We start from the raw sequence: 12,666 nt of genomic DNA on the forward strand, positions 1-12,666 counted from the left end.
GGTGACTCATGGTATACACTCACTAATAAGTGGATATTAACCTAGAAAACTGGAATACCCCAAACATAATCCATACATCAAATGAGATACAAGAAGAAAGGAGGAGTGGCCCCTTGTTCTAGAAAGACTCAGTGAAGAAGTATAGGGCAAAACCAGAACGGGGAAGTGGGAAGGGGTGGGTGGGAGGACAGGGGGAGAAAAGGGGGCTTATGGGACTTTCGGGGAGTGGGGGGCTAGAAAAGGGGAAATCATTTGAAATGTAAATAAAAAAATATATCGAATAAAAAAAATCAAAAAAAAAAGAAAGAAAGGAGCAGGAGGTGTGGCTTTGTGGAGGGGGTGTGGCTTTGTGGAGGAGGTGTGGCTTTGTGGAGGAGGTGTGGCTTTGTGGAGGAGGTGTGGCTTTGTTGGAGGAGGCATGGCCTTGTTGGGGGAAGTGTGTCACTAGAGGTGGGCTTTGAGGCTTTGAGGTGAGCCCAGTGACTTTATGCTTGCTGCCTATGGATCAGGACGTAAAGCTTTCAGCTACTGCTCTAGCACCATGCCTGTCTGTTTCCTGCCATGATGATAATGTATCAACTCTTTGAATTTGAAGGCATGTCCTCAATCAAAGCCTTTTTTTTTTTTTTGTATGAGTTGCCTTGGTCATTGTGTCTCTCTACAGTAATAAAATAGTAACTAAAATAGAAGATATTTAAATTTAGAAGTTGTTACAGCAGAAAGAAGGTCAATTAATTGAGAACCATATTCTGTCATATTCTGTGGATGAGAAAAAGGAAGTTCCTGGATGGAGTAAATTTGTTCAAGGTCAAATTAACACTAAGGATAAAGAGGGAAATAAGTGGCTTCTGATGACCATTCTAGCAGTATTTTCTTGTATGACATCATACCACAATGATTCCTGGTGCTCTTAATATTTTTGTGTTTTAAAGAATAACCAAGTACTCCCAAGTGAATTAAATGTTCAACAAATCACTTCCTGCAATTGTTTCTCATTCTGTCTACTTGTTCTTGAGCCTATTTCCTATCATCAGTAAACGCATGATTTACCTAAGAAGGCAGAAGGTGACACAGTCCCATTGCTGCGTGATACCATGACACTGATGCCAGTCTCTATGAAGGGCACAGAGAAGTCAACCACCTCTGACCGCTCTTCATTGATAGTTAACGATCCCACTGCCATGTAGGCCCTCTTCATGACCACCTGAAGAGAAAGACACAGTGCTCCAATTAAAACACTCTGAAAGGTAGGTCCATTACAGGCAAAATTCTCACGGCTCAGCAGGAACTTGGGCACCATCCTCTAGAGTACCATTCGCTTCCTCTTGGGTCTGTTGTTGGCCTGGAGCTCACCAGTTTGGTCGGAAGACCCCAGGAAGTCTTCTGGGCACTGAGATTATAAGCACATATCACTGTGCTTTTATTTTTATTTGGGTTTTGGGGCTCAAACTCAAGTTCTCATGATTATGAGGTAGCATATTATTGCCTGAGCTCTCTCTCCATCTCTCTAGTTACTATTTTACATTTTGTTAAATTCATAAGATAAATCTATAACAATATTTAAGCAAGACGTAAGTGCCCAGGGGAAACAGCATTGCCGTGGCCCCGCCTCCTGGTACTGACCTCACCAATCATGCCGTTCCAGGTCCCGTTGATTTTCTTTCCATGCTTGCCGTTGGTCACCAGGTAAAGGTCATAGGTGAACTTCACAGACTTAGAAATTTTCTTAAGGATATCAATACAGAACCCTTTGCAGCATTTTTTGATGTAGCCTGGTTCCTCATCTGTTTTATTCCTACCCAGTTAAAGAAACAGACAAACAAAGCAAGACTTTGTACAAGAAGGAAAACTACTTTTTTTTTTCATTAAAACTGCAACCTCAACCCTCATCCCCACGGTAGAATTTATTCCTAAGTGAGGAAAGAGAACAGACCTAGAACTGTGGTATTTTTAATTATCTCAGCACCCTGAATATTATCATAGCACAGTTTTCAATGTTCCTTTGAAGTAAAACATAGCTAAGGAAAAGTCATGTATCCTATATGCTTAGTTTAATAACTTTTTTCCATTGAGTTCATGGTTGTAATCAAAACCTGAATTGAGATGCAAAATGTCTACCAGATCCTGAGAGACTTTGCAGTCTCCCTTTGAGATGTTTTCCTTCCCCTCCTCATCAAAGAGTCTTGTTATCCCAACTTTTTATAGCCTAAATCAAGTAGAATTATTTCCAAATATGGTTCTAATTCTCAAAATACTAGCTTAGAGGAAACCCATTTCAATGCCCAAAGAAAGTTAAAACTCAGTAAACCTCAGGTCCCAATCATTGAGGCTGGGCATGTTCAAAGGAACCTTAACACAGCAATCATTCCCTCCAGACAGGGATTTAAATGGAGACACCCGTTTGATCAAAATTCCCAGTGATCCTTAAGTCCAATGGCAGCTAAGAATTTGAGAGGGTGCCTAACACCAGGTCAGCAAACAGCATATCCAACTCTCTCCCGGGCCACCTAGACCCATCCATGCAGGGAGGCGTCATACTCAGAGATGATTCGCTTCTGGCAGGGGACTGTATTCCTCATGCAGGTTCCACTGAGAGGGTCCACACTTTCCACAATGACAAATGGCGCCTCCTCCAAGGTGACAATGCTCAGATGGTCATCCTCCTGTTCTTCAGTCTCAGGACACATTCGAGGCCACACGTAATATTTCATTTGCAGGGACTTGTCCTTCCATTTCCCCACCTGCACAAAGAGAACAAAGGACTCAGCCACCATAGCCTCTAGATAGTCCCCTAGCCTCTCACAGTCCTCTCTGATTTGCCTTAGAAGCTGTTAAGCAAGGGCGAGACAATTTCAGCATAGAATACAATGGAGAGAAGACTTTCTAGGACGTATGCTGAAAATAAAAAGACTTCATCTAACACATTGGTTCTTGACCTTCCTAATGCTGCAACCCTTTATGTTGTGGTGACCCCTCAAACCACAAAATTATTTTCATTGTTAATCCATAGCCATAATTCTGCTACTGTTATGAATTGCAATGTAAATATCTGTTTTCTGATTGTCCCAGGGTGATCCCTGTGAAAGGTTCATTTAACCCCCAAAGGGTAACAACCCACAGGTTCAGACCGGCTGCTCTAAGAGCAGTAATTCTTTCAATTACTTACCCCTTCATTTATTCAGCATTGAATGAGGACATGTAGTGACCTGGGCATCCTCCTAATCACATAGTTCCTGCACTAAGAACTGTGCAATCCTTGACTTTCCTGGGTCCCATGACTGTGGGGTTTCTTTGTTTTACTTAATTATAACAAGAAAACATAATCCCAAGATGGCAAAGAATTTTAAGGAAAAGTAAAAGAATGCCTATGGCAAATGAGTTGGAAGTCCTCTGGGTTGTAATGGAACTTCTCTGGGGAACTGTTCAGGGAACTAGGAATCTCCGATTTGAAACGAGGTAACAGTTATATGAATACTACTTGCTTGGAGAAGGGAGTGTGGGTGGTTGGGCTAGTGACAAATACATGTGTCAACGCAGTTAGTTGCACATGCTGGACTAAGAAGACACCTTGGCATGAAACAGATAGGTGTCTCTGTGAGAAGCCACTTGGGGCCACAACCACTCATCACTAGGAAACACCATCACTGTGACTCTAACGCACTCTCCGTATCACATATGGCAGTGGTCTGTCAGTTACCAGGAGAAATCTTTGGGTTTAGCTGTCTTGCTGCGGAAGCCTGCACCCCTGATTTTATGTAGAAACCATTCAGCTTTGTTGCTAGGTTCTTACTGTATTGATGAACCTAAAGGGGAAAGAAATCATTTTCATTTTCAATCGCTGAGCATCTTCAGTTGTCTCAAGGAGATAAGACATGACCCGAGTCTACAATTTCTTTTCTGTAGTTAGGGTGATGCAGTGGAGGTACCAGACCACTGAAACAATTTGGTTTGTTTAGCGCCAGGAATAAGTGAGAGGCAGTCAGTATGTGCACAGATTAAGCTCACTTTCAAGCTGACAGTCATGGATTTCTATACTAATGCCAGCTCAAGTTCCCTTTCCTCTGAGTTTTTGCTGTTGTCTGCATTTAAGTGAGTTTAGCTCCTCCCTCTAGCTTGTCCCCCAGAGCTGAACACTCTACTGCCATGGCCCAATTAGGCCCCCTAGCCACCGCCCGTTCATTACATCTTCATAACATGGGCATTGATTTTGTGTCCTAGACTATTTTGTTTGGCATTTGCTCAGTTTTTCTCTGGCATTAACTCTGGGGCCAGCTGATTTGTTTTTATCCTTTAAACTGTTTTGCTTCTAGGCTCAGAATGAAGTGTTGAAACCAATATTTTCTTTCCTTTATATGTATGGATGTGCCATGACCTCTAATGGGATTATGACCTAATAATCCATTGTAAATTGAAAATGTAAGATTAAAATGTATTGCACACTCTTGACCTACAGAGAGCATCACAGCTCTGTAGGAACACGGTATTACAGAGCGTTGGCTGTTTGCCTGTGTGATCTTGTAGCTCTTGTGACTTATGAGAGATGTGATCCACTGCTACTGCCTAGCAGCATGAGAGGATACCCTATCACATATTAGAAGTCCCAAATTGCTTACACACACACACACACACACACACACCTACCTGAGCACATAGAGAATATAAGTAAGATAAATGAAATCTGGTTTCAGTTGTGTGCAAATCCCTCTCATGTCATCCCAAAGCTGTAATCCCACAAGCCAAGCTGAGCTAAAGTGGAGACTGTTTGCCTTTCAATAGATTATTGATCTTGAATAAACTATTGATCTTGATTTTGCTGCAAATCTGTTCGCCTCATATTGCTAAGGCTAGGCTAGCTTCAAATGACTTCCCATAAATGTGGAAATATTAACCCCCTTAGATGGAGCTTTGGCAAGAGAAGATACAGCCCTGGAGGGCCATCGAATCAGATCCTTTCACAAGCAAGCATATTTATTCCAGAAGCCAAAGCAATATTTATTATTCTATGCATGTTTGCTTACAAGAAAAAAGCTGAAAAGCCTTAAAGTGTTGTTTGTTTGTTTATTTACAAGTCCTGTCATCTTTCCCCAATAAGTTTTTCTTGCCTCTTTTTCTTTTCAATTCAATTGTACTCTTCTGTCTTCATTGCAATTAGCATATACTAGAGAAATCTAGCAGCTCTGTTTCTCTCACAGGACTTCTAGACTCACATGATAGTCCCTGAGAGTCTACCATAGATCCTGCTTCAGGGTGGCCTTCTTATTGAATGCTATGGATTTGATTAGTTATGGAATGCTTTCAACACGAACATAAAGATCTGTGTTCAGATACCCAGCATGCATCTATCCCAGCTCTGGGGAAGCAGAAACAGGTGGATTCCCAGGAGTTCACTGGCCAGTCATCGTAACCTAATTTGAGAGCTCCAGGTACAAGTAAAAAAAAAAAATCCTGTCTCAAATATGGTGGAGAGCAAATAAAAAAAGTATTCACTGTCAGCTTATATCCTTCATATATATATATGCACAAGTACACACACTGACATAAACATATATATTACACACACACACACACCTCTCAAGACTTTGCCATACAGCATTCATTCAAAGATTTCAACAGCTTCTCCCTCTCCTTAGCACTGTGCCCAAATGTCTCACCTACACATTCAAGGCCTGTGTGGGAATCTAGCCTACCTCAGTTGAATTAATTTCAGTGCCATGGATCATGAGACTCAGAAAAGAAAGTCATTTGCTTTAAGTATGCTCAATACAGGTCAATCAGGAACAGCTTGTAAGAAAACGTAGTCATTTTCTTTGCTAACAGACTTAATGTATCTGTGAGAGGAGATGCTGCAGAGAGAGAGAGAGCTTTTGGCAAAGTTTCCTCTGACATTCTTGTGAACAAGATGAACTACAACACGGATTACTGCATACTTTGACAGATGGAGAAGGGGTTTTAGAAATCTGTATCTGAAAAGAAAAGAAAGGATTGTTTAATGAATCAATGCCAGCAGAGAGAGATCTTTAGTGACATGTCAGGAGACTCTGTTCTTAGAAGTGACCTATATAGTGTTTTAAAGAACAAAACTGAAATCGTGTTCAAGAAATTGCAGACAATAATAACCCAGTGAAGACAGATGACATCATATAAATTGCTGAATGGAGTTTGAAGAGATGTAAATTAATTGGAATGATGGATTGAACCAAATGGAATGAAATACAATGGTATTTATTCTCAAACTCTAGCATTCATTTTGTTTTGTTTTTTTTTCCCCAAAGCAACTGTTCTGAAAAGAAGATATTTCAATCAATGGCAGTCTATAAAAGCTATTGTAATAACAGATGATGTATTTATAGATGTACAGTGTCTAGCACATGGGGTGAAGGGAAGGCACAGATGATTACTCCCTGCTCCGTGATAACAGCACCCCAGCAGGGAAACTCAGTTCTGATCCTGCAATTCTACCATCTCCTGACTTTTATTAAATATGCCATTCTCATTTCCCCAACAATAAGGAGTTCCCAGAGTTCTCACACACCCTTTTCCCAGACTAACTGAATCACACATGTGTCAATTTGATTCAACAAAGATTACACACCAGTGTGTGGCAGGCACTGGGCTTAATATTGGTAGACAATAGGACCACATGATGTTTGTTGGGGGAAGAAATGTGCCAGGTTCTTGTCTAATAATCTCATTTGTCATCACAGCTAACCTGTGGGATACACTCCCCATTGTTAGCTCCCTCTGCAGAAGGAGTCGCTGACTTCTAAGATATCAGGAAGGATACGTGAGTGCCACATGCACCATCAGTCAGGTAGGCTGACTCGCTGCTCTAAATGCTCTCCTAACTTGACACTGAAGTAGTAAGAGAGAGGCATATCCTCCTACGACAGTGCAGAGCAGGCCGACTTGACGGACAGCATCAGTTGAGGCCTTGGGCACTGCCACCATGTACAGTAATAAATACTTTGGCGTTCAGAGTAGAAGTGATCATTTTGGGAAAAGTCACAGAAAAGCTTCACAGAGAACCCCTCCCCCACCCGTTTTAAAGCTGAACCTTAAAAAAGAAAATGTAGCCCCTGAAGTGGAGAGTTCTCCATCCCCAGGAGTGGCAGAATCCTCTTCTTCCTAAGGTCCTAATGATCACTACTATCCAAACTCCATCACTCTCAAGAGGCACCTCAACTGCACTCAGCTCTTTCCACGTGGAAATTGCGCAGCGGCATTGGTGGCTTGGACTGAGTACGGACACCATGAAACTGCTCACCCTGCTCTTGTTGTTGGCATTTGCCAGCTCTCCTCTGCACAGTATAACCACGGCACTCTATTTGGTGCTATTTTCTTCCTTCTTTAATAGCTTCAATTTTTTTGAAGCATTGCCAGTGTCTTGTCCTCTTAAGCTAAGTTCTGAGTGTGTCCCTAAAGGATTCCAGCAAGCACGAGCAAATTTCTAAACTCTCAGGGCTTGGCGTTGCATATCCAGAAAATGGGAGCCTCGATTTCTGTGTCTCACATAGTTTTAGGATCCCAAGGCCCACTCTGGATGGAGGCTTTCGCAGTATTGTCTGCAGATAGGGGTCAAGGAGGAGCACTTTCTATTGCCCACCTTCTCCAGAAAGGGCAATGTCTGAGTTGTTGGTACAAAAGATTCTCCCTACTTGACCACAATTAAATCTTCGCTGTGTTTCCCCAAGGTACAAAATGATGTAAGACTGAGAGCAGAAATAAAGCTTTGTAGACAATTCAATACACATCAACTCACGTCAGAGGGTGTACTCAGATAAATGCCTTAAATTCATTATTTTCTGTGCTTGGAAGCAGGGCCAAGGCTATACCCATTTGCAGTGATTTCCTCTACCAATATTTGCTCTACCAATATGCCACACCTTCAACACCACCCCACATTCTTTATAGAGCAAGGCAGGTTATTTTAAATGATGAACATTTAAAATTAAAAACCAAGGGATGGATTCAAGTAAAAAACCTGGGGAATGTCTCAAGTAGTTGTTCCTGCAGCAGGGGAGATTTGTGAAAATGCTCCAAATGGAAATGGTTGGGAGCAAAGTAAAGGGAGAGACCAGGGACCTTTGCCTCCAGAGAACAGTTTCGAAGCCTTGTCTGGGAGACTGAAGAGGCATGAGCGCATAAACCTGAGGATGTGGTTAAGGAGTGAGGCGAGCTGGAGCTGTCTCAGAGAAAGTCTGAAGCAGAAAACTGAACGACGTATTTACAGTCAGGATTAACGTATGATCAGGAAAAATAAAATCTTGAAAAGCACCTCTGAGACTGTTTGTAAAGCACTTGGAATTCCTTGGTGGTAAACACTAAACAAACATCATCACCTCAAGCTTCTTTAATAGCGACATCCGTCTATAAAAAGAAAAATCAGTTAGCTCCCATAATCACGGTTATAAAGATCTCCTGAGAACCCGGAGAATCTTTCTTAAGCAAGAAAACAAAAACAAACAAAAGCCCTGACATTCTTTTGGTGGGAATACTAGGGGAGCCAGCCTGTGGTGACTTGGGACTTCAAAATCTTCCTTTTTGCCAAAATACCAACAGCTACGTGCCAAGACTGTCCGTGAAGCACACATCACTGAGCACCCACATACAAGGGCCCATGACTGGGAGCATGGTCCTCTATGAAAGCCCTGCCCCTGTCCATCCCTCCAGTGCAATGCACACACGTGCATAGTAGTATGTGCTACAATGTCATTGAGGAAAGGGACAGTGGACAGGACAGGCTTCGCTCACAGGGCTTTCCTAACACAGATAAGCAAAGGATGTCAGTCTCCTCTGGTCACCACTCTTGTTGCCTTACAAAGTCATTTTTGAAGAAGGTTTTGGAACAAAAGTGCTCATTAGAAGCTCTTTAGGTGTCAAAGGTTATTTTTCAGAAATCAAAACATTCCTGCTTCTCGCTTGAAATGGCATCTAGATCTCACATGAAGCACTTATTTAGAGCCTCTGACTATAACTGACTTTTTAACTGAGGAATTTAAAGCTGCGGGTTATCTCTCTGAGCAAGCTTGAGAGATGGGAGGAGCTGCTGCAAGGTGCCTGAACTCTGGAGTTTCTTCCTTCCCCAAAAGACATGCCGGGTTCAACCATGCCCCTTGGCTCCACCTTGTAGCCCTGAGGCATGCCTGAAACCCTAACAGCAGGCTGCTGAACACAAGAAACTCCCATCCACCACCCCGCACCCATCTTAACTCTAAGATTTTTAAGGTTTAACACTACAACAGTAGTTTATTTTCTTCAGTGCTTTTCTGTATGCTGTCCTAGTAATCTGTCCCTTGTAATAAATGGGCATTTATGTAGACAACTTCCTACATCATCCATCCATCATAATACTTGCCATTACTTATTCAAATACATCTACCTATGCACACATGAAGGGTATCTGTGAGCATGTGCCTGTGTACGTATATGTGTTTATTTCCCAAATCAGACCTCATGCACACATTCATCTACATTCATCTACTGCTTGCCTTTCTCTCTACTTAATACACTACAGAGATAGCTCTTTGCATGTGCATATGAGTGTGATATATATATGTGTTAGCACCTGTCCATGTGTGTTGGAATGTGGACATCAGATGTCAGTGTTAGATAGCTTTTTCAGTTACTATTTATTTTCTTTTCTGAGACACCACCTCTTGTTCCCCGATTGTGGTTTGGCTGTTCCATGAGCTGCAAGGATCCGCCCAAACCTGCCTCCCCAGGGAAGTTTACAAATGCATAGGGACACACTGGCCTTTTTATTAGGGTCCTGAGGACCTGAACTTGGGTTTCATGGTTCTGTGGCAAATATTTTACTGACTTCCTAGTCCTTCAGTTCTCATTAATATAGTAGTGCCTTTAATAATGGTAGTAGCCTTAGTATGAATGTCTTGATTAATTCTACCATATCTTTGTGGATAAGTATTTAGGATATTTAAAACACACACACACACACACACACACACACACACACACACACACACACACCTTGGTATTTTTTAAAGTACCTATTCCAAGCAGTGAAGAAGCACAGCCATTTTCTTTCTTTCTTTTTTTTTTTTAATATTCTGGTTGTTGTGAGAACACAGCCATTTGCAGCAATCAACACTGTCACAGGCAGAGGCTAAAAGTGTCCCCTTTGCTCAGTTGGCCAACATCAATTTTTGCTCACTTGCAATGCCTGCCACTCTGAGGAATGGCATCTGGCTGCTGGAATCCTCCTCCCAGGGAGTGCCACTGCTCTTCCCTCACCAGTAGACTTTAGATTAGCCTCTTTACCCTCTGGTCACATCCTTTCCCCATTTCCCAATGAGCTCTTTATTTCCCTTATCTACTCCTGGGAAACAGCCCCTGGCACATTCTGACAAGGGGCCCTTGATCCTTCAGACATTCCGGAAATGCTTCATTGGGTTTTGGGGGCTTTTTCCTATGCCTCAAAATTTAATTTTCCTTTTCCCCTTTCTTCCTATCCCTTACACTCTCCTCTCTCACTTTCCTTCTTTCTTCCTACCAGAGCCTCTCAATGCTGGGATTGCAGGTGAGGGCCACTGGACCTCTAGAAATGTGTCTGCTTGAATAGAGTCTTTGGTCTCTCTGCTTCTCTCTGTCTCATCTCTCTGTCTCTTTGTGTCTCTACCTGTGTCTCTCTGTGTCTGTCCCCCATCCTCCTGTGTGTGTGTGTTTGAGACATGATCTTGAAATTCTGATCACCTGTCCACACTTTCTCAAGAGCTGAGACCATAGACATATGGCACCATGACAACCAGGTGTTGCATTTCCCTTTCTTAAGTTTACTTCCCTGCCTTTGTACACAGATTTTTTTAAAAAATTCTTAATACACTTTATACATCATAGGTGCAGATCTGCTGTTTGCTATTACACAGTAGTTTGTCTTCTAAGTCTCTTTGCCAGCATGGAAGCTACACACTTCCATGTTTTTAGAATGTTCTACTCTGTTCTCTGCACTTCCCCAACATGACCACTTCTGTGATCATTCACTTTAGAAAAGGAAAAGGGTGTCAGGGGGGCTGTCCTTATTTTTGTCCTTCACAGCAGGTTTTGTGAGCCAACCCTGCCTAGGGTTTTCTGTTAAAATGTGAGCTTTATTCTGATATGCAAACTCGTGTTTCTGGGTGTCTTTCAGTGCTTACAAGGTGGGATGACTCTACCAGTTCCTTTCTCTTGTCTCTTGTCCTGCCTGCTACTGTGTACTGTCAGTCAATTACTAACTGACGGAATAGTACATTAGACTCTCCTCCAAATCTCCTCTAGACCTCATTCCGTTGTCCTTGCAAGAAAAGATGGCACCTCACAGACATCCTTCCCTTCCTTTCTCTTTGGCCTTTCAGATGGGATGAGGACCTTTTTTTTAACCCAGCCTAGGCGGGCCCAGTTGCATGTGAACTGTTGTAAACACAGCAGCACGATCTGCTGCAGTGAGCAGCTAACAAGGCCACAGGCCCAGCTTGATGCTTCTTCTCTCCATCATTTGCATACCCAGTCACGTCTAGGTTTAGGAATCTAGACTTTGAAAAATGTGTTTGAAAATAATTTCCATATTTATATTTAATCCATGACTGCCTTTGGCCCGTTCCTGCTTTGTCATTTACTAAGCTGAGGCCTAGTGGCTCTGGGCTCACATGCCAGAGAAGTGTACTGGACCATTCCTGCCCAGACCTCAGTGGCCATCTCTGGCCTCAGATGCCACCCCTGGCTGATGCTGCCTTCCCAGGAGAGCTCCAGGCCCCCAGCTGTGCACATCTACAGTTACTGTGGGCCCAGCAACCAGGCTCCACATGAACCTTACTGTCTGCTACTGCTTCTAATACATTTCCTCTGGAATTCTGGAAGGTGAGGTTAGAAGAGGAGCAGGTATCACTAACAAAAGTTATTGATTCTTTGGACACTGGTCAGGAGTTATGGTCATTCTAGAGACCACCAGCCACAGAGCGGTGATTCTATTGGGATAATGGGGTGAGGGTTCCAGCTTGGTGCCAGACTCCCTTGGAGTCACATCACTATAAGGTCACTGATTCCACCAAAGACAGCCATTGCCATATTGCTAGTTACTCACAACATAGACTGAAAAACTTGCTGTTTATTGAGGTACCTATAAGTGTGTGTGAAATGAATAACTTCACATTTACACACGGGAGTGCATATGCATGGGTCAGTGTTTGCTATTGTTCTAGATCACTCTCCACCTTGTACGCAGTGGCAGGGTCTCTTGCTGACTAGTGAGCTCTGGGATCCCTTGGATCTGCCTCTCCCAAGCTGGCATTCAGGCAGATACTGTCTTCACCTGGCATTTACGTGAATTCCAAGGACCAACACTCCGGTCTCCACACCTGGCCTGAAGACAAGCTTTAACTGCTGTGCTATCTTTCAGCCCTGAGACCAAGACTTCTACCCTTGACCAGTCTGACTCTTGAAACCTGTATGTCTTTCAACATGCCATATTCCCTGAGAGCATTCTTGACTTTTCATAGTCCTTTATAACCAACAAGTGAGAGACGAAGAGTTTCTCTCAGTCCCACTGACTTGCCCCTTACTCAAGCCTTGATGATTGTGTGAAAAGTCTCTCTGTCACAAGTGATAACAGAAGTTCATGGTGGGGTCGTGCAGACAAAATGGTGGCAGGTGGTAGTGTACTGACATGCTGTGTCA

The 12,666-nt window shown here is 42.8% G+C and overlaps 1 protein-coding gene across 1 annotated transcript in view; it reads right to left on the minus strand.

Annotated features, from left to right (window-relative positions):
• Positions 1 to 12,666, minus strand: part of Grin2b (glutamate ionotropic receptor NMDA type subunit 2B) — a 314,994-nt gene that overhangs the window by 47,068 nt on the left and 255,260 nt on the right. The window contains exons 4-6 of the mRNA XM_052172738.1: positions 2,539 to 2,741; positions 1,624 to 1,795; positions 1,051 to 1,204 (exon numbers count right to left, since the gene is read on the minus strand). Coding sequence (XP_052028698.1) covers positions 1,051 to 1,204; positions 1,624 to 1,795; positions 2,539 to 2,741 — 529 coding nt within the window. The remainder of the gene's footprint in view (positions 1 to 1,050; positions 1,205 to 1,623; positions 1,796 to 2,538; positions 2,742 to 12,666) is intronic.

Source organism: Apodemus sylvaticus, chromosome 2 (assembly GCF_947179515.1).
Source record: "Apodemus sylvaticus chromosome 2, mApoSyl1.1, whole genome shotgun sequence".
In the NCBI taxonomy this organism is placed as follows: Eukaryota; Metazoa; Chordata; class Mammalia; order Rodentia; family Muridae; genus Apodemus; species Apodemus sylvaticus.